Below are 27,303 nucleotides of genomic sequence, written 5' to 3'. Positions count from 1 at the left end.
AGAGGGCGCTCTCGCTACAGGCTGGCGACTGGGCGGGGCTGTGGGCGGGATGTGGGCGGAGCCTGAGCCGTGGGCGGAGCTAAGATCCTTACTGTGAAATGAACCCTCTCCCTTGGCTCCTTCCCTGCTCTGAGTGCTACCTGCCAGCCCAATAAGCACTCACTCCAAAAGCGCTAATTAGGAGCTTCCGTGACTCCACGCAGACACAGAGCAAGACCCAGAAAGACAGAAAACACTAACATGTGATTGCTAAGCCCAAAAAGCTTTGCGTTGCTGGCAGATTCTTTACCACCTGAGCTGCAGGGAAGATCTCTCTGCAAAGGTGCGGCAAACACTTATGAAGTCATCATCACACCCCAGTGCGACCTGAGCTGTAACTAAGGAAGGAAGAGCGTGTCGGGAGGGGCACGAAAGTGGGACCAGTCCTTTTGGACTGGTGAGGTCCCAGAAGTCTCACAGAGGAGGTGCCTGGGCTAGACCTTGAAAGTTAAAGAGCTCACAAAGTAGGGGATGATTCCTTGGTGGCTCAGTGATAAAGAATCTGCCTGCCAATGCGGGAAACATAGGTTCGAGCCCTGGTCCAGGAAGATCCCACACGCCTCGGAGCAACTAAGCCCGTGAACCACGATGCCTGAGCCTGTCCTCTGGAGCCCGGGCACCCCAACTACTGGGCTGTGGCCCTAGAGCCTGTGCAGAACAAGAGAAGCCACTACAATGGGGAGCCTGCGTCCCACAAGTGGAGAGTAGCCCCCAATCGCTGCAACTGGAGAAGAAGCTCACACGGCCACAAAGACCCAGCACAGCCAATGAAAAATAAAATTTAAAAAGTTCAGAGGGCAGAGAAGACAGGGAACATTCCAGCCGGGGGACCTGGGCCAGAGACCGGGGTCAGGATGTCTGTGGTGTCCAGGAGCCTGGCTAGGTCCAGACTGGTGACATCGTGAGCGGGATGGCCTGCAGGGAAGGGCACAGCAGCTAGCCAGCTGGACAGAGGTGGGGATGGAAGGGCCCTGGGGGCCGGGCTCAGGACTTGGGACATGACTTGCAGCCAGACAGCAAGGGCTCGGTGGTTCATACGCCTGGAGTAACCTGCTGGGGGTGTCACAAAGACTGCTGTGAGCCCTGCGGGGCCTGACAGAGCCTGGAGGACCGCGCAAAGCACAGGCAAAGCACAACAAGGGCCTGGCCTGTCCGTCTGGACAGACAGATGCGAGGGACTGCTTACAGAGGAGGGCGTGCAAGCGTACTTGGAGTCACCTGGCCTATAATATATATGGGTCTGTCAAGGCTGTGGTTTTTCCTGTAGTCATGTATGGATGTGAGAGTTGGACCATAAAGAAAGCTGAGCGCAAAAGAATTGATGCTTTTGAACTGTGGTGTTGGAGAAGACTCTTGAGAGTCCCTTGGACTGCAAAGAGATCCAACCAGTCCATCCTAAAGGAGATCAGTCCCGGGTGTTCATTGGAAGGACTGATGCTAAAGCTGAAACTCCAGTACTCTGGACACTTGATGTAAAGAACTGACTCACTGGAAAAGATCCTGATGCTGGGAAAGATTGAAGGCAGGAGGAGAAGGGGACAACAGAGGACGAGATAAGTTGGATGGCATCACTGACTCAATGGACATGAGTTTTGAGCAAGTTCTGGGAGTTGCTGATGGACAGGGAGCCTGGCGTGCTCCATGGGGTCGCAGAGAGTTGGACACGACTGAGCGACTGAACTAAACTGGACTGTCCTCTCTCCTAGGCCTGGTGGGTCCCGGCGATGTCTGCAGAGCCCCCACTGCGCCGCGGGCACTCACCTGCCCCACCATGGTCTTGGCCAGGACCTCGGCCCTGCGCGGCCCGCTCAGCAGGTCGGCTGCCTTCAGGAAGACTTGCGCCCGGTCTGCCACAGGCTTCAGGTCCCACTCCCTCCTGGCGGCCACGGCGGCCCCAATGGCTCTGTGGAGCAGGGCCTGATGAAGAGGGAGAGGTTGGGGGCCTCCCCCTGCGGCAGGAAGAGTCCCAGAGGAGCGATCTGGAGGTCCCTGTCCACCCAGGGAGGACCCCTGCCTCCCTCCCCCGACAGTGGCAGACGCTGGGTCCCACAGCCAGCTGGGCTGCCCCAGGCTCGGAGCCTGCCCCACTCCCGTCAGGAGGGGCCCGAGGGGCCTGCCAGGTGGGTCCACATGCCAAGGACTCACTCCATTTCCCCTCGTGGCCTCCCCCAGCTCCCGGAGCACAGTACTCCCAAACTCGTTGTTCAGGGCCTGCAGCCCATGACGTCAGGACCTGACCTTGTTGGGCCAGAACTGCAGCCAGAGACAGACCCCTGTGGCTGGCACCCCAGCTGCCAACTGCTCTCATCGGCACGTGACGCCAGCACCTTGACCCCGCACCTTCTCGCTGACCTTCCCTGATGCCAGGTCTCTGCTCCTCTTTCTCTCAGCGATGCCTCCCGTTTCCCGGGCTCAGCCTTCCAGAATCGCCTCCCCCAGTCAGGGCATGCCCCAGCCCTGGCCCAGGCAGCTCTCATTAGGCCCACGTGAGCCCTGGCACACCTGGCCTGGGCAAAGACACCTGCCCAGGGACACCCTCAGTGCCAGCCCCCCGACCCCGACCACGGCCCGAAAGGGAAGCAGTAACTGACCTCCACCCCAGGGCAGTGGAGGCCGACTCACCAGGCAGGTCGCCAGGGACTCACCTTGTCTGCGTAGCAGAACTTGGCCACCCTGTGTCCATGGTTGAAGGGCTGCAAGAAGACAGCAGGGTGAGGCTGCTGTCCACGAGGGAGGAGCCCTCCCCGGGCGGGTGGGGACGGAGCCGGGCTCAGAGCTCGCCTGCCAGGCCAGAGGCCTCCACATACCCGCTCTCCCCGCTCCAACCCCCAGGAGGTCTTCTCCAGTTGCGTGGGGACAAATGAGGAGCTCATTGATTTGGGCAGACCACCCCCCACACACACCCCTCGGATGTCCACTGAGCCTCATGTGGAATCCTCAGGGCTTTGTTCCAAGTGTTCCCGTGGCGTCCTGCACAAGACCTTCCCTGGCCTCCCTGGACACCCACCTGCTGCAGACTCCTCATCATAGCCCCCCACCCACCTTCCCATCCCAGCTCCCTGGCTGCCCACGGGCACCTGGCCCTCCAAACATCTCTGTCTGAACTCACTTCTGCCAAGCCCACATTCTTAACCCCTCCGCCAGACTAAAATCAGGAAGCATTCTAATGAGCCGTGGGCTTTTTCTCACCCTCCTTCACCCTCTCCAGTGGTTCGTTCCCCGGGCTCTTGGAAGAGGCTCTGAACTGCAGCCAACGAGAACCGCACCGGATGCTCCAGCCCCACCGGCTCCCTCCCTGCTCCGCAGCTCCCCAGCCTCCTCTTGACTCTGCACCTGTGACCCCTAGGCTGGCAGCGAGTCCCCAGCCCATCCTCATCCCTGCAGTTCAACTCAAGATGCCACCTCAGAGAGGCCCGTGGACCACCCCCCCGAAGTGGCCTTCGCATCTCCAACCCACCACCTGCGCTTTCCACAGCTCCTCTCACATCTGGATATCTCTCGTTTGTTTCTTCGCTGACATGTACACCCACCTTACTCTCCCCAAGGTCGGCTCCACGAGGGCAGAGCCATCTGTTCATCACTGTGTCCCAGCACCCAGGCCCCCTAGGTGTGGGGCCGAGGGCGCCTGGATTCATGAATGGGTACATGGGTGGATAGATGGATGGGCTTTATTATCACGACTTATAAGTACCTCCTGAGTCTTTGTGACCCCATGGACTATAGCCCACCAGGCTCCTCTGTCCATGGAGTTCTCCAGGCAAGAACCCTGGAGTGGGCAGCCGTTCCCGTCCCCAGAGGATCTTCCCACCCCAGGGATGGAATCTGGGTCTCTTGCCCTGCAGGCAGATTCTTTACCTAATCTGAGCCATCAGGGAAGCCCCATAAGTACCCCCACTAGAAACAGCTAAAGTCACCCTTTTAGAAACTGTTTTCCAACTTTAAACAGGTTTCTCGCTAATAATGCCAAGGAGTAAATCACTTCATTTACATGGCACTTACTTTCCAACTGGCTGCACCGCACGAAGCTGGAAACTCCACGTGTATCCCTAACGTCAGAACACAGATACACGTGGCTCACACAAACACACATCCCGCTTTTGTGCACAGCCAAGCTGGCTATTTGCTTTAAGCCTTTCTGGGCTAAAATTGTCCCTGCCGTGACACGGGATAAAAAAGGATGGAATGGGGCCTCTGCCTGCAGCTGAAGTCGACCCAGGGGTTCAGCCTTAGGTGAACGCAGACCTCCATTCAGCCGTGAATCCTGGGCAAGATCCCAGCTGCCCCCAGGGAATGTGACTCTCACCCTTAAACAGACAGACAGTTGCGGGCACAAGTGTGGATGCTATTTCCTAACCATCAACCAGGGACTCGTTAGGGAGAGCAGGCTGTCCTACTGCGTGTTCCCCACTGAGAGGAAGGCTGAAGGAGGGCGCAGGAGGGACACGCAGACCCGCTGCAGCTCCGGCCACGGCTCCGAGAGGCCTGCACGGGCCAGAGAGGCGAGAGGGCTGAGCGGAGGGGGCTGAGGGTGGTGGGGACTGGGGGCGCTGGCGGCCCGCCCCGCACGGGGGCTCACAGGGGGCTGCTCGTGTGGCCACACCTTCCCTCTGCCAACAGAAGCTGGACGTTCGGATTTATACGTGAAATGGCCCCGTCTTTAGGTTTCAGAAACGAAGCTCCCAGTGGCTGACTTGCAGCCGGAGCTCCAGATGGAAAGCCCAGCCCGGCAGTGGATGTGGGGCCTACAGAGTGACCTGTGGGCATCCTTGGGCGACGGGCTTTGATGATGTGCCCAGACGCCAGTGGGCGAGAAGCAGCCTCACGGAACATCTGTGCGGGAGATGAGGACGCTCGTGAGGATGCTGCTCGTCACATCACTGCGTCCTTCTGACTCCTCCGGGAGAACTTTCTCTCCGGGCCCAGCCCCAGGAATGGCTGTGTTCCTCCAACTACACAGGTGGGATGTATCTCAGGAACATTCTGGCTAGGGTCAGTGGTGCGGTCTCCTCTTCCCTGAGAACCAGGAGGCCTAAAAGTAAGTTTGCAGCCGTCTCCAGCAAGCGCCCAAGGCCTCACAATTTTGTGGCCAGCTGGTCAGAGCAAGAAGACTATCTTGCTGCCGTATGTTAACTAGCACGCTGCTTCTAAAGTCCCTTAGAAACAGTCAGGGCGTGAATGAACTCACATGAATCAAAATCAAGGGGCTCCGATGGCAGCCCACTGGATAAGAGACTGCGCTTCCACCGCAGGGGACATGGGCTTGAGCCCTGGCTAGGGAAAGAAGATCCCCCATGCTGTACAGGCACGGCCAAAAAGTTTAATAAAAAGTGAGTCCAACCAAGGAGATATGGTTCTGGGGAACCTGGACCCCTCATCCCCGCCCCATGTCTAACTATGCCGCCTCACGGTGGCCACTGACGCCTCTGAGCCTCTCCTGATCTGTAAAATGGGCGGCTGACCTCCTGCTCTTCCAGCCTCCAAGGGGAGTGGCAGGGACTGCACGAGGAGCTTGCGCACAGGGGACAGGGCCTCACAGGTGTGCCTGTGGACGGAGCCTGGGCTGCACCAGGAGGGCTTCTAGGAGGAGGCGACACTTGGCCGCACCCAGGGAGCTCACCTCCGCTGAGCTCATGGTCAGCTAGACCACTGGTACCCAAAACAGAGCAGGGGTTTGGTGACTGCCTTTCTTTGGAAGAATTATCTTCTTTTTTATTCAAGTATACTGTTTCAGGTGTATAGCAGTGATTCAGTTAAACATATATATATAACCGTATATATACATTTTCAGATTCTTTTCCATTACAGTTCATTACAAGATACTGACTATTGTTTCATGTTATACAGTGAATCCTTGTTGCTTACCTGTTGTATATACAGTAGCGTGTGTCTGTTGTATATACAGTAGCGTGTCTGTTGTGTATAGAGTGTGTTGTGTATAGAGCAGCCTGTGTCTGTTGTGTATAGAGCAGCCTGTGTCTGTTGTGTATAGAGCAGCCTGTGTCTGTTGTGTATAGAGTAGTGTGTGCCTGCTGTGTATAGAGCAGCGTGTCTGTTGTGTATAGAGTAGTGTGTGTCTGTTGTGTATAGAGTAGTGTGTGTCTGTTGTGTATAGAGTTGCGTGTCTTTTGTGTATAGAGCGTGTTGTGTATAGAGCAGCGTGTCTGTTGTGTATAGAGTAGTGTCTGTTGTGTATAGAGTAGTGTGTGTCTGTTGTGTATAGAGTTGCGTGTCTTTTGTGTATAGAGCGTGTTGTGTATAGAGCAGCGTGTCTGCTGTGTATAGAGTAGTGTGTGTCTGCTGTGTATAGAGCAGCGTGTGTCTGTTGTGTATAGAGTAGTGTGTGCCTGCTGTGTATAGAGTAGTGTGTGTCTGTTGTGTAGAGAGTGGCGTGTGTGCTTTGTGTATAGAGTAGTGTGTGTCTGTTATGCAGAGAGAGTAGTGTGTGTCTGTTGTGTATAGAGCAGCGTGTGTCTGTTGTGTATAGAGTAGTGTGTGTCTGTTGTGTATAGAGTTGCGTGTCTTTTGTGTATAGAGCGTGTTGTGTATAGAGCAGCGTGTCTGCTGTGTATAGAGCAGCGTGTGTCTGTTGTGTATAGAGTTGTGTGTGTCTGTTGTGTATAGAGTTGTGTGTGCCTGTTATGCAGAGAGAGTAGTGTGTGTCTGTTGTGTATAGAGCAGCGTGTGTCTGTTGTGTATAGAGTAGTGTGTGCCTGTTGTGTATAGAGTTGCGTGTCTTTTGTGTATAGAGCGTGTTGTGTATAGAGCAGCGTGTCTGCTGTGTATAGAGCAGCGTGTGTCTGTTGTGTATAGAGTTGTGTGTGTCTGTTGTGTAGAAAGTAGTGTGTGTCGTGTAGAGAGTGGCGTGTGTGCTTTGTGTAGAGAGTGGCGTGTGTCTGTCATGCAGAGAGAGCAGTGTGTGTCTGTGAAGGGCAGGATCTGCTTTGATTCTGACTGTACCCTTGCTTCCTGCTCTCTAGGTGGTTAGGGGGTCAGCTTTGTAAGCAAAGGCGAAGCTGGGGGCACTTGCTATTTCTAACCTCCCTGTGGCAGGCGTGATGCCGGCACCTTTTATGAGAGTCCCCTAAGGTTGCCTTTGGAAGTTTTCCACCTGTCCACGGAATTCAAAAGCCCGCGGTGGACTCGAAGCCCCTTTGGAGGCAGAGCCCCCAAGGCACATTTACGTGCCCCAGGATTCTGGGGAGCGGCCGAGCACCGCGGGCCCGCTGGACTTACCGATGCCTGGTACCGCACATCTGAGGTCCAGACTTCCTCGTCCCCCACCACGCACGGGATGGCCTCCGTCCGGCCCTTCAGCTCCTTCAGGGCCTGGGGAGAGGACAAGAGGCCATGTGAGCCCTTCCTTCCGTCCTGCTGCCCACCGAAACCCCCAGGCAGGGCCTGCAGAGTGGCCCCGGAGAGAAGGGAGGGGGGTCCGGGGGCAGAGACACGTCCTCCTGATCGGCCCATTACCCCCTGGCCTGCAAGAAGCCAAGGCTGGTGTTGCCAGCTCCTCCCGTTAGGGAGGAGATTTTAAGAACCGGGTCTGAAATTTACATGAAATCTCACAATTTTAAAACCCTGGCAGTTAATGGGAGAGATTTTTTGGCTGTGCCCTGTGGCTCGTGGGATCTTACCCAACCAGGGAAGGAACCCACACCTTCAGCAGTGAAAGCACATCCTAATCATAGTCCAGGGGATTCCCCGGAGGATGTTTTCAAACACAAACTATCTGCAGACTCACGACCCCTGACCTGGGACCCCAAAGAGGCCCAGGCGGCCACCCTGCCGCTCCCAGGTACCCCCGTCCCCAGCGCACAGCTCAGCCGATTTCCGGGTGCTCCCAGGGCTGGGGGCAGGGGCACGAGGGGGTCGGTGGCTGCTGGCGCGGACAGGTCTTGTGGGAGCTGCTGAAGGCTGTCTCCACCAGGCCCTCCACGCACTACTGGGCGCCCCTCACTGCCCCCGATTACCTTCTGCAGCGCATCTCGCTCGGGACTGCCCTGCGTGAACGCCAGCACGGGCTCATTGGCCACCTGGACGGAGGAGACGTGCTTCCAACACAGCCTGGCAGGGAACAGAGGCGCGCAGGTCAGCAGCGCCAGCCCCAGCACCCCCATCTCCTTCAGGGGGACCTGGGCTGGCCCAGAACCTTGAAATGCAAACCCATTATAGAACTGGGGGATGAGAACCGGCCTTAGAGTCCAAAACCAAAGTTCAAGCCCAGGCCCTGCTACCGTGTCCTCAGACATCTGGCCTGCCTCCTCTGAGCCTATGCCTCCATCTCCTAAATGAGAACCACCGCAGAGGCTCACACGGTTGCTTGAAGCTGCCATCCACAGGTGCAGAACCACGCCTGAGTGTTTCTCCCGTAGAGCAGGCTCAGTCTCCCTCTATTTCCCCACGAGGCGGACTTTCTCCCAAACAGACCCAAGTCACTCCTTTCTCTAAGCAGAAAAGTCAGCACGCCCCACACCTCCGTCTCATCCGGATGGGAACCAGCCGAGAGCTCCTTGGCACAAGGACGAGAGCTCCAGGTGGGCAAGAACACCCGAGGGGAGGGCCGTGAACTCGGAGGGGTGCCCTGAGCTCGGCTCGCAGCCACAGGGAGGGCTGCTGTGGGCGTTCCTGGGGACTGAATGCCAAGTCTGGAGACCCTATTCACTCTTGACCCCATGACCTCACCGATCAGTGACCACCAGTGGTGCCATCCCTAACATGTTTGGGGGCCCCAAGGTGGGTTGGTCACCCCATTCATGGACGGAGGACAGGGGGCTGGGGGAGGGCTGAAGGGGGAGGCTGGGGTTAGCAGGTGGAAGCTGCTGCGTGTGCGTGCTCCCTCGTCCAGTCGCGTCCGACGCTTTGTGACCCCGTGGACAGCAGCTCACCAGCCTCCTCTAGCCTTGGAGTTTTCCAGACAAGAATACTGGAGTGGGGTGCCATTTCCTCCTCCAGGGGGTCTTCCCCACCCAGGGATCGACCTAGCATCTCCTGCAGGGGCAGGTGGGTTCTCTACCACTGAGCCACCAGGCAAGTCCAGGCTATTACCTGTAGAATGGATAAACAAGGTCCTACTGTATGGCACGGGAAGCTGTACTTAGTATCCTCCGGTAAATCATAACGGAAAAGAATATTAAAGAATATATATATATGTATAATCTTATATTGGTGAAAATGGTATATAAAAAATACCATTTTATATAACACACTTGAATGAAAAAATACATATATAAAACGTTATACAAAGTAACACACACTTCAATGAAAAAACTTGTTCATAAATGCAGCCTTAAATTTTTCCAAAAAGAGTCCGTCATTCCAGAGCTGGAGGAACCTCAGCAGTAGGGCTTCCCCTCCAGGCCTCAGTTTCCCCAGCTGCAAATGAGGACAAGAGTGATGAAAAAGGCCCTCGAGGACACACAGGGAACGTAAGATTTGATAAACTCATGGTGGCACCGGAAGGGCCTCACCGGCGGCCTATGACAGAAATACGGTAATTTAGGTCCTAAACGGAAAAGGACTCGTTCAAGGCCAAGATCAAGAAACACCCAGCTCTGTCTCCCTCCAGTCAACGCCCCACGGGCAGGGCCCGAGAGGAACACGCCTGCAGGCTGGCCAGTCGGCTCCTGCTCACGCACACCACAGGGACCACAGGCCTCCAGGGCTGGGGTGTGAGGGGAGCCCGTTGCAGGACCGGGGTGACTGCAGCTGATTTGGGGAGGGATAAGGACGTGGGGGCTGGCAATAGTCAGCAGGCGCAGCAACTGCATGGTGGGGTGAGAGGCAGCAGCTCCTCCCTGGGCAAGCGGGCGCTGCCTGGTATTGGGGGTGGGGGGCACAGAGACCTCTGCTGGGCAGTCTGAAGCAGGCTGGCCCGCCCCCCTCATCACCCCCCTGGGGAGGGCGTCTGAGGCTGAGGGCTTACACGCGAGAGAACCAGTCTGGCTGTGAACGTTGGGCACTTTTTTTCTTTCTCACTGAGAAGGGCTCCGGGGCTCAGACACCCGGCCTGGAGGCCTACAGGAAGGACGTCACACTGGGCTGTACGCGCAGGTCGCTGCCGACCCCAACAGGCTGCGAGGCAGCTTGCTCGTCTGGAGGGACAGCGGTGACCGAGACAGTGACCCTCTGACCGCAGCCGGCCTCCAGTGCGGGACACGGGCAAGAAGGGGACACTCGGGCTTCCCTGGCGGTCTAGTGGCTAAGACTCTAAGCTCCCACAGCAGAGGGCGCGGCTTCAGTCCGGGGCTGGGGAACCAAGGCTCCACGTGCCACCTCGGGGTGCAGCCAAAGTAATTATAAAAATTTTAAAAAAGAAGAAACACCACTGCGACTGAAAAAGCGAAAGTGTCAGCCGCTCAGCCGCGCCCGACTGCGTGTGACCCCGGGGACTGCAGCCCGCCAGGCTCCTCTGTCCATGGGGTTCTTCAGGCAAGAACACTGGAGGGGGCAGCCATGCCCTTCTCCAGGGGACCTTCTAGATCCAGGGATCAAACCCAGGTCTCCTGCGTTGTGGGCAGATTCTTTACAGTCTGAGCGACCAGGGAAGCCCGAGACGGAAAGGACAAGAAAATAACTAAGGAAGGAGGAGGGCGGGGCCACTTCAGCTGGGATGGTCAGGGAGGGCCTCAGGGAGGAGGTGACCTCTGCCAGCGACCTGGAGGAGGTCTGAGAAGCGCTGGGAAGAGTGTTCCAGGCAGGGGGAAGAGCAAAGACAAAGGCCCAGAGCAGGGAGGACAAGTCAGGAAGAGCAGGAAGGGGCCTGTGCAGTGGAGGTTGGGGGCGGACCCCCCTCCCATGCCCCTGGGGCTTTCTCCTCCCTCTCCTCCCTGTGAGCCCCAGCTGCACCCACCACACCCAAGGAAGTGCGCATTCCTCAGGCCCCACCCTGCCCCAAACACAGAAAGAAATGCGATGCAGGGCCATTTGGGCCTCTGGTGAGCTGTGCGGCCTGGTGCCCACGTCCTCGGCGTCGCAGGGGGACCTCCACCTCCTGGGGTCACCCTGCAGATCTGAAGAGAGACCGGTGCAGAGCTACAGGTCTGCTCAACGAAGGAAAATCCACTGCTGCGGTGGGGGAGACAGGAGAGGCCGGAGAATTCCAGCAGCCACAGGTCTCAACATCCTGGCAGGAAAGAGGAGGGCAGTGTCTTCCCCCTTCCCCACCCTCCACCAACTGGAAGGTTCCAGACGCCTCTCTCTGGGCCTTAGTAGCAGTGTGAATGTGTTAGTCGCTCAGCTGTGTCTGACTCTTTGTGACCCCGTGGACTGCAGCCTGTCAGGCTCCTCTGTCCATGGGATTCTCCAGGCAAGAATACTGGAGTGGGTAGCCGTTCCCTTCTCCAGGGGATGTTCCCGACCCAGGGACTGAACCGCGGTCTTCTGAGCTGCAGGCAGACCCCTTACTGCCCCCGGGCACTCAGCAGCAGCAGCGAAAGTGAAAGTCGCTCAGCCGACCCTTTGCGGCCCCACAGACTGTACAGTCCACGGGGTTCTCCAGGCCAGAATACTGGAGTGGGCAGCCTTGCCCTTCTCCAGGGCACATTCCCGACCCAGGAATCGAACCAGGGTCTCCTGCACTGCATGAGATTCTTCACCAGCTGAGCCACTGGGCTCTCAGCAGCAGCAGTGAACCACCGCAAAGCAGCGACTCAGCCACCGCCTCGTCCCCCTCAAGCCAGGAGAGCGCCGCCGCGCTGGACCGGGCACCAGGAGGTGGGCCGCCCCAGCCCTCTCTGGAGCCCAGGGCCTGGCGGGTGCGAAAAGCACAGGCTGTGCCGGAAGCAGACATCCTGGACGAACCCCTACACCTGCTGGAGACCTCACTACGTCACCACACTACACTGTAAAAACGCCGCAGGCCTCTGTTTTCTCATCTGAAGAATGGGTGACCCCATGTTCCCTGCAGGGTCACTGGGAGGATGACAAGCCCTGCTTACTCTTCCCGCTCTTAGGTTCTCTTAGAAACTGCAAAGGTCTTCCAGAATGTCTACTCCACCAGGCCAGGCTTTCTAAGGCAATCTGGTTCCCAGACCCTCCCAAGGAGTCCAGGGGCTCAACAAACACTGCTGGAATAAATGCAGCCCTGGGTCCCACCCGGGGCAGAAGCTCAAAAGGTAGCAGCTACCAGTGTGGTTCCCTCCCCGCTCTCCCACCTCAGGCAACATCGGAAGCGGGGCAAGCCTTCCCCAGGGCAGAGGGCCACTGTGACCTCAGGACCATATGCCCACAGGGCTGGCTGGCTGTTTGGAAAGTGCCCAGGCCCTGGCCCCCCTGTCCGCTGGACCGTCCATCCGTCTGAATGTAACGTAGGGAACAGACACCAGTTCAAAGATCAGCCTCAGAGCCTGAGTCAACTAAGAGCCAAAAATAATCTAGGAATGCCTGACAAGCCTTTTTTGGCCCCTTGGCTCGTGGGCCCTTCCGGATAGCATGAGCTCCCTTCCACTGGCTCAGGGGAAGGCAGAATGAAGCGCTTGTAGGACCCGGGGCTTTTATAAGGATCTGCAAGGCCATTCCCGGCAGGACTGTGTCCCTCATTTATTAATTCATGCAGTCAGCATACATCTTGCCCACAAGGCAAGAAGGCAGAGATAGCTCAGATGAGGTCAAAGGTCTCACCCACCCACGTGTTCACCACACCTGGCAGGTGCCTGGCTCTGGGATGCAAAGGCGAGTCCATCCCGACCTTCTCAGGGCAGCTCTCAGCCCTCCCACTTCAGGAAAGAAACAGAAGGCAGAGTCAGGATTTGACTCAGTTTCCCCTAACCACCTGGCGTGCCGCTTCTCACCTGGTGACTTCACGGCCTGGGTCTGAGACCCCAGCTACCCCGACCCACCCTCTGCACGGGATGACCCACCCATCCTTTTAGGATCTGAGCTAAAAAGGCTGCAAGACCAAAACATCTCCTGCAACGGGGAATGCTGAGCTCTGAAATGTACAAGGGGAAAACTGATGGGAAGCGGAGGGGCCTGGGCTCCCAGGTCGCCCCCAGGCCTCCACCCTGGTCCGAGGCACCACGGGCTTCCACTCCGGCTCCACTGACTCCAAGCTCCTCTTGAAACCACTGGAATAAACAGCCCCGTGGCCCACCCAGGGCAGAAGCTCACAAGGTGAAAAACGGCTGTGAAAGCCAGAGTTGCTCAGTGTGTCCGACTCTTTGCGACCCCAGATTCTCCAGGCAAGAAGACTGGAGTGGGGAGCCTTTCCCTTCTCCAAGGGATCTCGCCAACCCAGGGATCGAACCCAGGTCTCCCGCATACACTGCAGGCGGATTCTTCACCAGCTGAGCCACCACCGGAAGCCCAACCAGCCCGTGCCCCACCCAGGGCAGGAGCTGAAAAGGGAGCAGCTACCAGTTTCCATAGTTTTAACATGAAATCATCATCAACACAGAGAGATAAAAGGGTAAGTAAGTGCTCAGCTCAGAACTACCCAGTGGCTCCTAGTCTCTTCTACAATAAAGAATCAGAATCCTTCCTGAGGCCTCCAGGCTCTTTCCCACCCCCCCCACCCCCCTCCCACCCTGTCAGCAGCACTCCTGCCATTCTGGCCTTCCCGCCCCTTCCCTCACCCCCTCTGCAGGGGACACTAGCCTTGCCCAAGCTGGATGGGGCCCCTATCAGATCACCTCACAGCCGACGGCCCTCATCACACAGCTCGGACTGTGTTCCCACAGCGCCCAGACCACAGCGAGCATCCAAGGAACACCTTGAAAACAAGCACACAGCTGGGCACCAGGCCCCCAGGACCGGACTCCTGGAGGCAGGCCCCCAGGAGCTGGCGTGGGGGCAGCCAAGGCCAAGCAGAGGACTAGAAAGGAAATCGCCCTTCCTTCCTTCAGCTTCTGGGCTTTTCAGCTGTTATCTGAGACCTGATAAGACCAATCCTCCTAATCACTGAGATAAGGGGCTGGGGGTGGAGGAGAGCTGAGAGAAAGTGCAGAGCCACGCCTGAAGCTCAGGATAAGCTGCCCTGGAAAACTTCAAGGAACTTTTCTGAAGCATTTATGGCATGCCTCGCGTGGTGCTAAGTGATTACCCTACAAATATGTTACCCTGCAAACTATTACTACATCCATCTGACGGACAGGGTGGGGGCAGGAAGCTGAGGTTCAGAGAGTAACGGCTCGTGGCCACAGCTCATGGAGTGACGGGGCGCGGCCTGAGCCCGGGGCTCCTCCTTGGGAGACGTGCTCTGGCAGAAGCGCCTGGAGGGCTTCCCTGGTGGGTCAGTGGCAAAGATTCCTCCACCTGCAATGCAGCTTTGATTCCTGCGTTGGGAAGATCACCCACTCCAGTATTCTTGGGCTTCCCTGGTGGCTCAGATGGTAAAGAATCTGCCTGCAGTGCGGGAGACCTGGGTTTGATCCCTTGGTTGGGAAGATCCCCTGGAGGAGGGCATGGCAACCCACTCCATTATTCTGGCCCGGAGAATCCCATGGACTGAGGAGCCTGGCGGGCTGCAGTCCACGGGGTCACAAAAGAGTCAGACAGGACTGAGCGAGTCCAGGACGACAACAACGTGGAGTATCTCAGAGCCCCTCAGCCAGCTGATGGGATGGGTTCCTCCTCTCTTCTCCCTTCAGCAAAGAGGCCGCCCCGAGATGGGGAGTGACCTTGACCAAGATCACAGGGCGCCTATCAACCCTGCCATCTCAGCCCAGGGCTTTCGATCCGTAGCGATGCCTGCTGGTAGATGAGGAAATCGAAATAATGCTTGAAGCTACACAAGTTTTCTCGGTGCTGGCCAGTTTTTTCGGCTGTGCCGTGCAGCATGTAGGATCTTAGTTCCCCACCCAGGAAAGTCCCAGTGCCGGCCACTCTTTAAAGTGGGTTTAGCATACGAATTCATTTACTCTCTAGGACCATTTTCAAGGTAGGTACTGTTAATCTTTCTTTTCTACATGAGGACAAGAGGCAGCACAGAGAGGTCAAGGAACCTGCCCAGGGCCACACAGCAGCTAGCAGGTGGAGCCAGGACCCACCCCGGGCTGTCCGATGGGCCACTCCAACAGCAGCTGCTGAGCACCAGCTGTGTGCCGAGCCAGCTGCAGGGCACCAGAAGCCAGGTCCCCCCCAGGCCTGAGTGCCGGTGCTGACTGCGGCCTGAGTGGGGATTTTCACAAGTTTAGGAGCAAGCATTCCGGTCACTGGAGGTTCTACTTCTTCCTTTACTCAGTTTATTCACAGAAAACACTCTGGATCCCAGGCCCCCAGCAAGCCGTCTGCCACTTCACCTCTAACCCTCGGGCTCTGTTGTTGCTGTTCAGGTGCTAAGTCACATCCAACTCTCTGCGACCCCGTGGGCTTCCCTGTCCTTCACTATCTTCCAGAGTGTGCTCAAACTCGCGTCCTTTGAGCCTGGTGCAACACGGCTATCAGTAGGATCACTCCCGTCTCACAGGCAGGGCACTGGGCCAAAGGACAGCAGGGCCACAAAGTGCTGGGTGAGCGCGGCTTCACCAGAGGAGGACACTCAGGCAGGAAGCGCTGACCTGGGCAGTGCTTGAGAAATGAAAGGGCAGAGTATGGCCAGGGAACAGCGGGACGTCCCAGGCTCCTGGCCAGAACAGCATCAGGCGGGCTGGGACAAGCCCTAGGTGGTTTTGAAGTTAGGAAGACAAGACAGGCAGAGAGGCTGAAAGGCAGCCAAAGTCACCAGGATTTCTGCAGGTGAACTCCAGCCCACAAGCCCCCTAATGTCGGAGGGCCGGGCTGGAGTCACCTCTGGACCCTGGCACCCAGTGAGGTCTGATACAAGAGTATATAAGGGACAAATATTAACACTCTAAGTTTCCTAGGTGCCCAGTTTAATTCTTTTATTTATCAAATGTATATACAAGTATAAATATGTATCTTGGCTGTTTCCAAAGAGAATTTGCAGAGACTTCCCTAGTGGTCCAGTGGTTAAGAACTCGCCTTCTAACTCAGCGGACGTGGGTTCCATCCCTGGTCAGGGAACTAAGATCCCACATGGCAGAGGGCAACTAAGCCTGGGTACCACAACTAGAAAAAGCCAGAGCACCACAACAAAGACCCAGCACAGCCAAAACCAGAAGCAAAAGATTTAGGGAAAAACAACAACAACAAAGATTTTGCAGAGGATGCCCAAGACAAAATTAATGAAAGAGAGAAAAGGCAGAGAGAAAGGCAGTCAGTTGGGAGCTCTGGTGTTTACTAGCTCAAGACCTTGGACAAGATTTCCTTAACTGCTACAGGCCTCAGTTGTCCAGTCTGTGAAATGGGGACAGTAACACGTAATTCATGGGGCTTTCCCGGTGGCTCAGTCAGTAAAGAACCTGCCTGCCAATTCGGGAGACCTGGGTTTGATCCCTGGGTTGGGAAAATCCCCTGGCGGGGGGCACGGCAACCCACTCCAGCATTCTTGCCTGGAGAATCCCCACAGGCAGAGGAGCCTGGCGGGCTGCAGCCCACAGGGCCACAGCGAGGTGGACACGACTGAGTGACGACGCGTGACACCTACAGCACAGGCTGCTGAGGAGCTAAGTGAAATCCCCTACAGCACAGGCTGCTGAGGAGCTAAGTGAAATCCCCTACAGCACAGGCTGCTGAGGAGCTAAGTGAAATCACCCCCATAAAAGGCAAACGGCAGCCCTGAGTGACCATCCCTGGCCCCTCCGCAAAAGCCAGCTGCTCACTGCGATCCTCTCCCAGACTGGTTATGATAAATTTCTGTTGACAGGGAGGAATCACATGATCATTCTTTCATTCACCAAATGTTTGCTGAGGGCTGACCAGGTGCCAGTCACAGTTCTAGGGCCTGGGGACATATAATAAGGGAGGTCAGTCGCAACTGAAAAAGCAAGCTACAAAAAAGCATCTGCAGAGGAGCCCATTTTTATGCTGTTTTTCTAAAGCATATATATTCCTGGGCCGTGAAAAGGCTAGTCGTCAAAGTGACAGCGTGGTCACCTCTGTGTGGCAAGCTGCCGAGTGACCTCCGTCACCTTTTTTTTTTTTTTGCTTTATCTGTACTTTGTACAGTGGACTCATACTAATTAAATACAAAGAAAATGCACAGTCAAGAGTGCATTTAGGGACTTCCCTGGTGGTCCAGTGGTTAAGAATCTGCCTTGCAGTCTAGGGGTCAAAGGTTCAATGCCTGGTCAGGGAACTAAGACCCCACACGCCACAGAGCAACTAAGCTAGCACACCGCAGCTAGAGAGTCCCTGTGCGGCAGTGAAAGATCCTGCGTGACGGAGCTGAGACCCAACACAGCCCAATAAATAAACAAATACTGTAAAATATCAAGAATAACTGACCACCACTTCAAAAGCCCCTTGGACAGCAAGGAGGTCAAACCAGTCAGTCGTAAAGGAAATCAGTCCTGAATATTCACTGGAAGGACTGATGCTGAAGCTGAGGCTCCAATACTTTGGCTGCCTGATGCGAGGAGCTGACACATTGGAAAAGACCCTGATGCTGGGAGAGACTGAAGGCAGGAGGAGAAGGGGGCGACAGAGGATGAGACGGTTGGATGGCATCACCGACTCAATGGACGTGAGAGTTTGACGTCCAGGAGATAGCAAAGGACAGGGAAGCCTGGCATGCTGCAGTCCATGGGGTTGCAAAGAGTCGGACATAACTAGGCGACTGAACAAATCACTTCCAAAAAAAAGAAGTATGTTTAAAAGTTGGTTGAGATTCCTGGCGCTCCAGGCAGAAAGGGAAGCACTGCAGAACCTCACCCATCCCAGGCTCCCAAGAGATGGTCTCTGTCAGCACTAGAATTTCATGTGTAGGCACCGAGAGTTACCACTATAAATGTGCTAAAACTGCTTCCCCATAAACGCAGACATGGCACGCCACAGGTATAAGCTAAGAAAGAAACTGAAGTCGCTCAGTCGTGTCCGACTCTTTGCAACCCCATGGAATGCAGCCTACCAGGCTCCTCTGTCCATGGGATTTTCCAGGCAATAGTCCTGGAGTGGACTGCCATTTCCTTTCTGTCAAATAATTAAACAAGTGGCCAAACACCGAAACTATTCTAGAACCACGGTTCTCAACCAGGAGCGCCTGTGCCCCTGAGGTGACATTTGGCAATGCCTGGAGACCTCTTGTTGTCATGACTGAGGGATGTTATGCCATCTAGGGAGTAGACGCCAGGGATTCTGCTAAACATTCTACAATACACAGGCAGCCCCCACAACAAAGGATTATCAGACTCAAACGTTAATACTGCTGAGGTTGGGAAACCCTGTCTTGGGGCATCAAGCCAGCTGCTATATCCAAAAGAGGTAACCTGAGCCAGCAGATCTGGTTACAAAATGCTTTTTCTCCACTCAGGAGGCATGAGCCTGGAGTCAGACAGAGGGTAATTCTATTGCTGTTGTTTAGTCGCTGTCATGTCCAACTCTGCGACGCCCATGGACTGTAAGCCCACCAGGCCCTTCTGTCCCTGGGATTTCCCAGGCAAGAATACTACAGTGGGTGGCCATTTCCTCCTCCAGGGGATCTTCCCCACCTGGGGATCAAACCCGAATCTCCTGTTTTGGCAGGCAGATTCTTTAACTGCTGAGCCACTAGGGTAGCCCTTAGTCTCAACATTTTTAACAGGCAGATAAGTTTCCCATTGGTAAAACGGTAATAATACAGGGCTTATCTGCACAGGGCCAGGCCTGGTACTTGATTGCTTGATAACTACTGCTGTTATGAGCTTTCCGTCCAACCCGCCCACCCCGCCCCAGCCCCCACCTCCCCCAGAATAGAGGTGTTTTTATACCAGACATTAGAGGGCTTTTTGGTTTGTTTTTTATGTCTAAGGCTTTCTTCCATTAAACTGAAAACTCTTGCAGGTTGCAATACCCCTCCCTACAGCATTTAGCACACCACGTACACAGGGCAGATACTCAGTAAACACGTGGACCTATGTGGCTTCCATCAGGGTCTGAGAGGCGTGGTCTCAGAATGCAGGGAAAGGCCTGCAAATGAGAACACACTGAGGATGCAGTGAGCAGGGCCCCCAACCTCAGTTTGGAGAAAAGAGTCCTCCTCCTTGTCCTCTTCCGTATCCCACCACCTGCCCCCACAGAGCACACACAGCTGCACTGAAACGCATCCGCACCCAGGGCACCCTGTACCATTCCTTGGGACACTGATTAACTCGAGAGAGGCACAGCTTAGCAGGGGAGATGCAACTGATCAGTCCTAGGGGTTAGGCAAACAAAACTCAAACTGGGGCCAGAGCTGCCCAGCTCTGAAAGGGAGGTGGACAGACACATGGGTCCACAGGAGTGCAGCCTCACCCAACTGTGAGCCCCTCTGGGGCAGGATCTGTGTCCTACCTGCCTCTTCCACCAAGCCCACGGGGTGCAGAAGAGGGGTCTGAGGACATCTGTCACTGACAGGGCAAAGGTCCAGGAATCCCACTCCACACTGGAGGGGTCTGCAAATCTGGGTTTGCAGGGCAGCTCCACTTGGACCGCTACACCTCAGCTTCTTCATCTGAAAGCAGCTACCCACCAGTGAAGTTTAAAAACGGGCGATAATGACAATCATGATTAATAGCATCAGGCACTGCCTCCGCACCAGGCACTCTTCAAAGCACTTCATGTGTCGTAACTTACGAATGGTCACAATAAGGCACGTAGGCCAAGTGTGCAACACAGGTTTGGCATGTTATATGTACTTCACAAATATTATTCCACCTATCAGAAGAAAGGAGTCAATTTTTCTGACCAACTCCTGCTGCTGCTGCTGCTAAGTCTCTTCGGTCGTGTCGGACTCTGTGAGACCCCATAGCCAGCAGCCCACCAGGCTCCCCTGTCCCTGGGATTCTCCAGGCAAGAACACTGGAGTGGGTTGCCATTTCCTTCTCCAGGGCATGAAAGTGAAAAGTGAAAGTGAAGTCGTTCAGTCATGTCCCGGCTCCTAGCGACCCCATGGACTGCAGCCTACAAGGCTCCTCCGTCCACGGGATTTTCCAGGCAAGAGTACGGGAGTGGGGTGCCATTGCCTTCTCCGACCAACACTTAACTTGAAAAAAGGGGAAGGAGAAAAGAGAGAAGCAGAAATGCCAGTCCAGAGGAGAGAGGGAACCCCAGGGAGGGTCCTGAACGTGAAACCAAGGGTGGGGAGAGAAACGAAACGTGCTTTAAAAAAAAAAATAATAGAGGTGCCCTCAGAGGAGAAGGCTGTACTTAGGCGGCAGGCAAATGTCTTTATCCATCCGGAGAAAGACGAGGTGATCAAGCGGCTCCTTTCTCACCGTGGGGATCCAAGAGGGCACCGAACCAACCCACCTCACCCGCCGGTGGGCAGGACCCCTTAGCTAAAAGACCTTTGGGAGATGGACGCATCGCAGGAGGTGGATGTCGGGCGGCATCAGAGGAAGCGACCCCTGGTGGAGAGAAGCCTCTGGGAAACCCGGAGGGGGTCTGGCCCGGAGAGAGCCCGGTTCGGGGGCGAGGGTGGAGCCCGGTTCGGGGGTCTGGCCCGGAAGGAGCCCGGTTCGGGGGCGGGGATGGAGCCCGGTTCGGGGGTCCGGCGCGGAGGGAGCCCAGTTCGGGGACGGGAGTCGAGCCCGGTGCGGGGGCGGGAGTGGAGCCCGGTTCGGGGGTCCGGCGCGGAGGGAGCCCGGTTCGGGGACGGGAGTCGAGCCCGGTGCGGGGGCGGGAGTGGAGCCCGGTTCGGGGGTCCGGCGCGGAGGGAGCCCAGTTAGGGGACAGGGGCGCGGCGTGGGGGGGGCGCCCAGCGACTCCTGGGGCCCCGGGGCCAGCAGGCGCCCCTTGGCCTGCCCGGCGCTCACTCACCCGGCCGCCCTGCCCCGGCGGGCCAGCAGGCCGCGGCAGAGCGCGGCCGAACGCAGCAGCATCCCGGGATCCCCGCGCGGCCGCTCGCTGGACCGGCCCCGCTTGGAGCCACTGGACGGCACCGCCCCGCCTGGAGCGCACCACCTCGGTGGGCTGGGGGGGGTGACTGCCGCCTCGGCCGCCCTCCAAGTCAGGCCCAGCCTAAACGCCTCTGTGTTTGCCTCCTGCTAATAGAAGAATTCTCCCCCGAGGGCCTGACGAAGAACGCTATCACATGACGCAGGGCAAAGCAGCCCAAGAGCGAAGCCCCGAAGGGTACGCGTTTCCCGCTTTCTTCCTGTATGGTATGACCCGGTCGCCCTCCGACGGGGGCCGGGGGCAGAAGGGCGTGAGCTCCATCCACCAATCAGAGTGAGCCATGAGAGCTCCCCGGACCAATCAGAGGGGCGGTCAAGTTGCAACCTGCTTAGGCCGGGATTAGAGGGGCAGAAGCAGCCAATGAGAGAGCGGGGATGGGGCACGTGTGAGGCGGGGCGGAAGGATTGGGGTCTGCTGGTCAGGTGTCGCTGGAGGCCCTACCCGGAGGCTCTCGCTGCCCTTGGCCGGGGGCTGCCAGACTCTTACACCCTGCAGAGGGCCTCGTGGCCGGCCCCCTTCCTCACCTCGGGGGCTGCAGCCTGGCTCTAGCCTCCTGGTAGGGACGCAGCCACCCTCCACTCCCGACCTGGAGCGGAGCCACCTAGTTGCCTAAGGCATAGCGCTGGGACGAATCTGTCTACTTCCTTGCAGATTACGGTCAATGTAAGATAAAACCCGAACCAATCTGCGCTCGGACTTCCCTTCAAAAGCTCTGGACGCGGAATCCGTTTTATTCCTCTGCTTTATTTTGGCGCCCCGGACCAAAATTTGAATGTTCTCTCCGGGACGTTGTTTGCACGAACACGTGAACCTTATTGACAACTGATTCTGAAGTTCTGAGGATGGAATCTTAGGGGCCCGTTCTATTCCTTAAGTACTGTTAACAACTTTCCCAACGCTCTCTTCTAATGTATCTGTTAGTATTTTCTCCAGCGGTGTGTACCGAGAACCTGCTTAGGAGTTCAGAGTTCCGATGCTGATCGTGGTTTCTCCCTGTGACGTTGACAAGATATGTAACTTTCCTGGGCCTCAGTTCTGTGTCTGTAAAGTGGGGGTAATAATACCCGCCTTAGAACTTCCTCCTTATTTCATTATCACTCCTCTTTATCTGGGAGGCCACACTCTTTAAGGCACCTCGGAGAATTTAAACAAAAGAGTGGGGAGTGGGGAAGGAAACTTCAGTCCTCCTCTGGTGGGAGACGGGTTCCCAGAGCCCCTGCAGATACCAAAATCCACGGATACTAGTCACTTAATTAAGATGGCACAAGACAGTTAGCTTGCTCCACCAAAGAATGGAAAATTTGCAGATTCAGAGGGCAATATGATTAATAGGCTCCCAGTTCCAAACCAGGCTATGCTAGCTCTTCAGGCTGTGATCTCTCTGGCTCTCTTCCCCTTCTATGAAATATGTATAATTCCTGCTTTAACTGCTTCGAAAGATTTTATTGTGAGATGTGAGGTGATGTAAAATTTCCCTATTTGATCACTAATCGGCCAATGACTTTTAGTGTTTATGTGGCCTGTGTCCTCTTGCCCCTCTCCCATCACTTTATCCTTAATTTAAAAAGAAAAAAAGCATCAATTCTAAGACATTTCACTTTATTTAAAAGAAGCCAATATACAGGATATAAAGGGCATGATATTTACAACAATACAGTAAACAGGTTGGTTTCCGGTAGGGTCAGTAGTCTTTCAATGAGTATAAACCCCCCCTTCCCCTTGACGCTAAACCCAGCTGGCAGACAAACAGCAACAGTGGGGTGGGATGGGACTTCAGGATATAAAGTCTCCCCGGATGGGGCTAAAAATAAGGTAGATGTGAAAATGTCCACGAAGGAGTCTATGGGCGGAGGGTGCCTTTACTTCACTGCTTTGATGGCTTGGCAGGGGGAATGGTGAGGGGTTTGCCCGAGCCTAACACACAGCCCACCCCGAGCCTGGAAGTCTTCCACTCATTTCTCAGCTGTCTCCCAAATACAGCTGACTTGGCAATGGATCTTGGCCGACCAGAGTCGGAGCAACTAATCAGAGCCCACCCTCTGAAGCAGAGCTTGGCCCCCCGCCCAGACCCCCTTTCCCTCCCACCACCCTACTCCATTCTGAATTCCCCACTGCCCAGCCACTACCACAAATGCCCGCCCCCCAGCCTTCCAGTGGCCAGGGAGCTGGGGGATCAAGGGACAGAGAAATGGGGTGAGGGGTGACCTTTGCGCTGCTGCAGCCGCCCATGGGTATGGATGAGCAGGTGGTGAGGATGAGGAGAAAAGGTGAGGGGTACTGATTATATTAAATCCAGCAGCAACATGCATCTTGTCCACAGAAAAATGCTGGGCTACCATAACTGCCTACCCTAGATTTTAAAAAAACCTTTCCTTTCATAAAAATAGATGAGAGTCTCTTGCTTTATAAATAGATTACATTTAGCTTAAGTTATACCTTATATGACCCCCTGCCCCACACCCTCTCCCCCCATCCCAAGCCAAAGATTCTCCAGGTCATCTGAGCTCCATCCACGGAGCTAAGTCCATGATGGACAGGCCAGTCAGAGACCTCTAGACATATTGCCACAAGAAAACAAAATGTGTTTACTTGTCAATCATTTTTTTCCCTGTTCAGAATCTCAGAAGTGTGTGTGCGTGTGTGTTCCACAATCAGGGAGCCCAAAAGAAGCTACTCTCCCTGCCCCTCCCCAATCCTCTCTTTTTATAAACCCCCCCAAAATAGGAGAGCAAAAGAGGGCAGCACAGGAGAACCATCTGAGAACAATTCTGAAACACCAATGTCAATATGACACTGGGCTGAGGAATAGAAAACCACAATTAAGTATTTACATCTTTACAAAGGACGGACCAGTTGGTCCCAACTGGACCTGGTGCTGCCCCAGCGAGCGTTGGGGTCTTTCTTGGCAAGCTGTGAGCCCATGGCAAAGGGGGCAAGCGGGGCCCACTGGCAACTAACTCAAAAAAAGAACTTAGTGGGGAGGGAGGCAGCCAGGCTAAAGCCCAGGACCACACCCGGGAGGCAGGTCACTAACACTCTTGCTGTCCCCCCATCCACCAGCCCCAAATCCTTGCTCCCCAGGGAGAGCAGCTATTGAAAACCAGCAGGACGGATCTTTCTGGCCAGCATCTGACCCTGGCTCCTGCCACTTCCATACTTCCTAGATAAATTCAGAGTACCCTAGTCCCCAAAGACAAATATCCTATGTATACAAGGGGGGAAGGAAAAATAATACTACTGGACAGCAATCACCTCAGGAACCTTAGTTACCCCCTAAATACTTCTATTGTTGCTTACTGTCTTAATTCTGCCACCCTCCCACCACCCTGAGGCAGGCTTCCATGCTGCCCACCTGCCCACAGCACTCAATGCCTCCCTCACCCTGGGCAGAGGAGGCCCGGGGGGGCGGCAGTTTCCCACCCTCCCGGAAACGGAAAATCTTTTCAGCAGCTGAGGTCCAAGCCCAACTGGCTCTGATAACCTTTGGTTAAAATAAAAATAAAACAACAATAACAATAACAACAATAATAATCTGTTTGAACCCTGTAACCTTTAGAACAAGGGTCAGTGAGAAGGAGAAGTGGGTGATCTCTCCTCCGAAACCTCGTCCCTTCACGTACCTAACGAGGGACTATCTGGCTAAGAGATGCTGGGAATGGAAGACGTTCAGCCAGACTTTTACGGGGAAACAGCAGGAGGTTCTCCCATGAAAACAAAACAAAGCAAAAAAAAAAAAAAAAAGGAAAAAATTCACAATAAAGGCCACCAAGTTCTCATAAATAAAAATTACACACCATCACTAACACTCTCCTCTCTCTCCATATATATATATATATTTATATAATATGAATATTATATACAATGGTTTTAAGACTGCAAAACAGGTGGGGAAACAGAAGAGAGAGGAGGCCCTTACAAATCACTGGTCCTCTGGGGAGGAAAGACAGGAGGCCTGATCTACTCAGAGCCCCTCCTCTGCCTGCAGACACAGGCAGTCGGGAAGTAAGGAGCTCTGGTCCTTGGGCACATTTTGCTCCTCTGACCTCCAGGGGGAGCTCCTGAGCCAACAAAACCAAAAATCCCCAATCACACCAGGGGATTGGTAGTAGTGAGTGGTGGGTCCAAAAAGATACTAAAAAAAAAAAAAAGTAAAGCCTGCTCTTCGGGCTCCCAGCTGAGATTTGAGGGTGGCCTCCACACAATGCCCTCTGACTCAGGTCCACTCAAGTCTGGAGAGATACTGGCTCAGATTAACTCTCCAACGGATCAATCAAGCAGTGAATTACAGTAGAGGTGAGCATATGTCTATCCATGAGCGTGCTCTCAGGCGAGCTCCCGCCCCGGCCACCTCCTCTGCCAGCAGTCCCCGCTGCCTCCCTCTGCTTCCCTTTCCAGTGCCCGCCGGTGGCCAAACAGTGGGCAGCTGGGGCACAGTGGAGAACCAAGATGCTGGCAGGCAGTACTGACCCAGCTCCCTGGAGGAGGCGGTGGCTACCAGGCCTGGCCCCCTCCAGACTTTCTCACAGAGAAATTTCAGATCTATAACCCCTTATTGTTGGCTGGGGAAAAAAAAAAAAAAAAAAATCAGGGCAATAAAAAGACATTCCCCACCCCAACCCCCACCCGCCTCCCCAACCCACGGAAGTTCCTAGAAAGCAAGCAGTCAGGTGGCTGAGGTCCTCAGGACCCCCACCTCGCTACCAACCTTGACCAAACCCCCTCCCAAGTCAGTGCTCACCCGCAGAGGCTGCGAGAGAGAGAGAGAGAGAGAGAGAGAGAGAGAGAGAGAGAGAGAGAGAGAGAGAGAGAGAGAGAGAGAGAGAGAGAGAGGGAGAGAGATCACCCTAGCTTCTGCCTCCTTCCCAGCTCCAGGGGAAAACCAAGGAGCTAGTTGGGAGAGGGCCCGCCTCCCACAGTGGTATAAGGCAAGCTGCTTTTTTTTGTTGTTTTTTTTTTTGTTTTTTTTTGCATAGTAGTTTAAACACAGTGAGGCTCCACCTTCCCCCACAGTGCCTTCTCCCTCTGCTTTGCCACTCGATCCAAAAAGAAAAGAAAAATTTGTCCTTCCCTCCCTCCTTCTAGCCTTCTCTCCCCTTCAGTAAAGGACATGCCCTCGGGAAGTCCCCACCCAGGCCTGGAAAGGTGAAGGCAGGCGGCGCCTTCCTGGGGGGGAGGTGGACCATCCCAAGTTCAACTCCAGCAGGGGCGGGAAGGCAGAGCTCATGGCCAATCAGAGGAGCAGGTGGGAGGGTAGAAAAAGGCATTGACCACACCCGGGGGGGCCCCCCCGCCCTCACCTTAGGGTTTTGTATAAAAACACCTGCTAGGAATAATTCTTTGGAGCTCAAAGTGGCTCAGCTGAAGGGAAAAGGCACAGTTAACACTGCATCGTCCGGACAGAAGTCTGCATTTGTGATGCGGAGAACAATAGAAATTGACAGCACCATTCCTTGGGTGGGTGGATGGATGGGGGCACTGGTTGGTGGTGGGCGGAGAAAGGAAGGAAGGAAGCAGCGGTCCCTGGGGGCCTCCAGAGAAGGGAGGGCATAGGAAGTCTGCCTGGTCAGGGCTGGGAGCCCCACTTCCTGGCCCCGTGGGGAGAGGCGGGCAGAGGCCCCATCGCCAAGACCACCAGGCACGGGCTGGGGGAGGGGTGGGGGGCGTGCCTCAGTCATCAGCTGACCATGGGCTCCACGTCCGCCTCCCGCTCAAAGTCGTCCGGGATCTCGTCTGTACTTCCTGAGTCGCTGCTGGCCACGGAGCTTGGGGATGGTGAATTCCTGGAAGGGCACAACAGAACAGGAGACTTCAGAGGGCAGCCTGGGGCAGACAGCAGGAAGGATGGAGCAGCCCCTCCTGGAAAACCTAGCCTCCACGGGGGATCCTCACCAAGACCCACCCTCTCTGCTTTCCTTAGAGTCTTCGAAGTTCAGGGCTTAAACAAGTCTCTCGAGACCTCGTGCAACGCCCTGGTGCTGAGCGCTCCATGGGAGCAGGAACCATGGGTCCAGTTCAGCTCCTACACTCCCATCATCTGGGCCCATCATCTGGGCCCATCATCTGGGCAACTAACTCAGAGCCCAAAGGGAGGCCACAGAGAATAGCAGTTAACAGCACTGGGTTCGACTTTTCAACTTATCACTGCTGAGCTGGGGAACCTAGTGCAAGCTGTTTACCCTGCCTACATGCACACTCCTCTATCCAAACAATGGAAACAGCAGAAGTGGGTTCTGGGAATCAGTGAGCTGAAGGTAACATGCTCAGCTCCCCCCTCCGCCCCACACACACACAGCTTCCCCCTGCTTCTCCGTCTCTTATGGCCCAAACGGTGCAAGAACACCGTCATGATGAGAG

General features: G+C 55.4%; 2 protein-coding genes across 3 annotated transcripts in view; both read right to left on the bottom strand.

The window, feature by feature from the left end:
- ALDH4A1 (aldehyde dehydrogenase 4 family member A1) overlaps positions 1 to 20,887 on the bottom strand; it is a 33,170-nt gene extending 12,283 nt beyond the window's left edge. The window contains exons 1-5 of the mRNA XM_027965642.3: positions 20,812 to 20,887; positions 8,010 to 8,103; positions 7,273 to 7,365; positions 2,685 to 2,732; positions 1,801 to 1,956 (exon numbers count right to left, since the gene is read on the bottom strand). Coding sequence (XP_027821443.1) covers positions 1,801 to 1,956; positions 2,685 to 2,732; positions 7,273 to 7,365; positions 8,010 to 8,103; positions 20,812 to 20,873 — 453 coding nt within the window. The 5' untranslated portion in view covers positions 20,874 to 20,887. The remainder of the gene's footprint in view (positions 1 to 1,800; positions 1,957 to 2,684; positions 2,733 to 7,272; positions 7,366 to 8,009; positions 8,104 to 20,811) is intronic.
- A 1,644-nt stretch (positions 20,888 to 22,531) lies between these two features.
- IFFO2 (intermediate filament family orphan 2) overlaps positions 22,532 to 27,303 on the bottom strand; it is a 50,301-nt gene continuing 45,529 nt past the window's right edge. For both annotated transcript variants that reach the window (XM_027965641.2, XM_060411510.1), the window contains one exon: positions 22,532 to 26,729. In XM_027965641.2, coding sequence (XP_027821442.1) covers positions 26,624 to 26,729 — 106 coding nt within the window. In that variant the 3' untranslated portion in view covers positions 22,532 to 26,623. The remainder of the gene's footprint in view (positions 26,730 to 27,303) is intronic.

This window comes from Ovis aries, chromosome 2 (assembly GCF_016772045.2).
Source record: "Ovis aries strain OAR_USU_Benz2616 breed Rambouillet chromosome 2, ARS-UI_Ramb_v3.0, whole genome shotgun sequence".
NCBI classification, from domain to species: Eukaryota; Metazoa; Chordata; class Mammalia; order Artiodactyla; family Bovidae; genus Ovis; species Ovis aries.
Note: the sequence above shows the minus strand (reverse complement) of the source record. Positions and strands in the feature narration are given on the sequence as shown.